Below are 3,192 nucleotides of genomic sequence, written 5' to 3' on the forward strand. Positions count from 1 at the left end.
TAATGGATAACCTTTCTGAAAGTAAATGAACTTTCTTGGCTTCCATGGAGCAAACGAACTCATAACCTAACGTCGTTATTGGCGATCGCAGTCAAGAGATTGAATTCACAGTCCAAACTTCTCGAGAACTCGTTCTGGTTACTGAGACTTAAGTTGTACTCCTGGAAGTAACCATTGTAGGTTATGATTGCTAGTGTGGCCCTGTATCAAAATCCAAAATGAAATGAGAAAGAACTTACTCATTTCTAGAAAACACAAGTATTGTCTAGAAGTTACTTCTCTGAGTTTGTTTATGGGTCAAAAATCAGATTCTACTGAATCATGATTTCAAATACTCAATGACCTTAATTTTCAGAGCTTATCACAATTGAAATATGGTTTCATTTGAAAGACCAGAAACAATTTTTGTAAGCAATCAACAAGCCTAGGGTTTCTAGGATACAAGGTAAGCTATTCATTTCAGGGAAACTACCTACATGCAAATAGGTTGGCATTTCACAAAAAGGCAATCGTCTTTTATTGAGGATTTTCTTTATTGGTTAGTCATTGGTGCTAAGGTGGAAAGGAACCTGTGGGACTTCCTATAGAAGGTGTCAGAGGATGGAATACTAGCTCGTAAATTTGGAGATTATGTACCGTCCATTTGACCTTGAGACTTGATAATGTAACCTTGTGAGATCCCACACACATCGAGAATGAAGCATTCTTTATAAGGGTTGAAACCTCTCCCTAGCAGACGCATTTTAAAACCTTGAGGGGAAGCCTGAAAGGAAAAGTCCAAAGAGGACAATATTTGCTAGTGGTGGGCTTGGACTGTTACAAATGGTATCAGAGACAAACACCGGGCAATGTGCCAGCGAGGAGGCTGAGCCCCGAAGGGAGGTGGACACGAGGCAGTGTGCCAACAATGATGCTGGGCCCCAAAGGGATGTGGATTGGGGGGTCCCACATCAATGGGAGAAGGGAACAAGTGCCAGCGTTTGGCAAGGACGCTGGACCCTGAAAGGGGGTGGACTGTGAGATCCCACATCGATTGGGGAGGAGAACGAAGCATTCTTTATAAAGGTGTGGAAACCTCTCCTTAGCAGATGCGTTTTAAAAACCTTGAGAAGAAGCCTGAAAGGGAAAGTCCAAAAGGACAATATCTGCTAGCGAACTGCTTGTGGTTATCTTATTTTTAAAGTACAGAGTTCTCGTACTCATAAGAGAACTGCTTGTGGTTATCTTCCTAGAGTAAGTTCCATCTTTCTCCTTGTGGTTATCTTTTCTCTTATTCTCAACGATTGGAGTTTTTTTTTTCCCTTAACATTAATTTTTTTTGTGTTAGGCCTTTTGTAACGCACATTTGTACATGATCTGAAAACAGGTTTGAAGAAAATGGAAGGATAAGTTGTAGAACGGGGAGCACTCAAGGCTTGCAGATCACGAATTATAAACAACTCACCTGCAAGCTACAATTTCAGAACTTGAAGTATCGGCAACCCTGTCAACCTTGCGTATCACTGCATAGCTGCAAAACAACACTTCATAAGCTTGATAGCAAAGTTGCTAAANATCATAAACTTGATAGCAAAGTTGCTAAATTTGGAATTTTTTTAGCAAAAGCTAAGAATGTTCTGCACACTAGGATGATTCTGTAAAAGAAGGCTACAAATTCCGTGTCAAAAAAGTTATTGAATGAGCTTAAACAATCAAAAAGTTCGTGGATACAATCAAATTCATTCTTATTCTTTTTTTTTTTTTTTTTTTTTTTTTTTTTTTTTTTTTTTTTTTTTTTTNCGTAGAACTTTGCTGACTTGAAAGAATGGTTAGATATTACCAGAAAATTATCTCAATTAACATGTCATACCTTTTAATTCCTGCTGGTACAGCATTATGCACAATGTGATGGTGCGCTGGATCCAGTGCATCACTTATGGAGTCGAGCATTATCGATCCAAGAAAGCCACCTGATCTCCTGCTGCCTCAACAGTAAAGGAACCAGATAAAATCAAGCTAATCAGCAGAGGGGCAATCAGATCATCCCTGAAATCTCCATAGCACAAAATTTATGAAATAACATGAAGAGCTTACAGAAAGAAAAAGGGAAGATTTTGGTATTGGAAAAACTTAAGGGCTTTGAATTAATTTAGTAGGTTGAGATGCATACTAAGCAAGAAACTACAGAAAAAAATATCTGCACTGAATATATACAAAACACAAACATGGAACACCCCACAGGACTAAGAATAGGATGTCTAAATTTTTTCCCCCAAGTGTTAGGGATGTCCAAACACATGATGGACATGCCGAGATGCATTATAGTATACAATTTTTAAAAAAAACTTAAAAAAATTAAATTACACGGATGTATGAAATTGTTGATACATTTTTAAAATAAAATAATATAATTAAGTACACATTGATTACAATGTGCTCATATCTACATTTCTTAGTTGACATAACCCCTCCCAAACGTCATTAGCTTTCAGGAGTCGAATTTCTGCCAATGCATGAAAATTGTAATCATAACTTAACAATTCTTTTCATCCAACGTTCTATGACATTACGGTTTCTTTTCTTTCAACAATTTCTAGTCCCTAGAAAATATGGGGAAATCTATCTTGCACTTCATTATCGGATTAAAGATCCAACAGACTGAAAAATTATATATTGTCGACTACCTTAAAGTTCTGTGATGAAATATAAAAAAGAATGAAGTAATAAAGAAAGAATCAAAGGTGTGTCAGTGTTTGAAAGATTAGGAAATACAAATATCAGGAACATGGTGAATAATGCATATTGATGGTTCACCCGAGTACCCATGAAGCAGAACAGATGCACCTAAAACTAAAACCTGTCTGTAAGGATTGTCAATTAAAGAATCCGACAAGCATGATTAAATACCCATACGACATTGCGTAAAAAGATTATTTATCCTTCCTAAATCTCTGACAGAAAAAACAGATGCAGTCACCTTTGGTTTATAGCAAATCCCAGAGGAAAAACATGAACAGAACCAGAGGAACTAGTTGCCACCAGAATTTCCGGAACTTGAGAACATTGCCCAAAGGACAATGAAAATATAGTTGATGGATATGATCCTCTCCGGAAACTATATGACTGCCAAAAATTTTGAGTTAGGTACCATCTAAAGAAGGAAAATGAAAAGAAAAAACGACGAAAACCAAAGATTCAAAGAGACAGACTGAA

General features: G+C 37.0%; 1 protein-coding gene across 1 annotated transcript; it reads right to left on the reverse strand.

The window, feature by feature from the left end:
• Positions 1-6: 6 nt before the first annotated feature.
• LOC111806192 (autophagy-related protein 18b-like) lies at positions 7-3,174 on the reverse strand. Its single transcript, XM_023691576.1, has 4 exons — positions 2,957-3,174; positions 1,850-1,960; positions 1,445-1,510; positions 7-201 (listed from the first exon to the last, which is right to left on the reverse strand). The coding sequence occupies exons 2-4, from the start codon at positions 1,927-1,929 to the stop codon at positions 60-62; spliced, it is 288 nt and encodes a 95-aa protein (XP_023547344.1). The 5' UTR covers positions 1,930-1,960; positions 2,957-3,174; the 3' UTR covers positions 7-59.
• Positions 3,175-3,192: the final 18 nt, after the last annotated feature.

This window comes from Cucurbita pepo, chromosome LG11 (genome assembly GCF_002806865.2).
Source record: "Cucurbita pepo subsp. pepo cultivar mu-cu-16 chromosome LG11, ASM280686v2, whole genome shotgun sequence".
Classification (NCBI taxonomy): domain Eukaryota; kingdom Viridiplantae; phylum Streptophyta; class Magnoliopsida; order Cucurbitales; family Cucurbitaceae; genus Cucurbita; species Cucurbita pepo.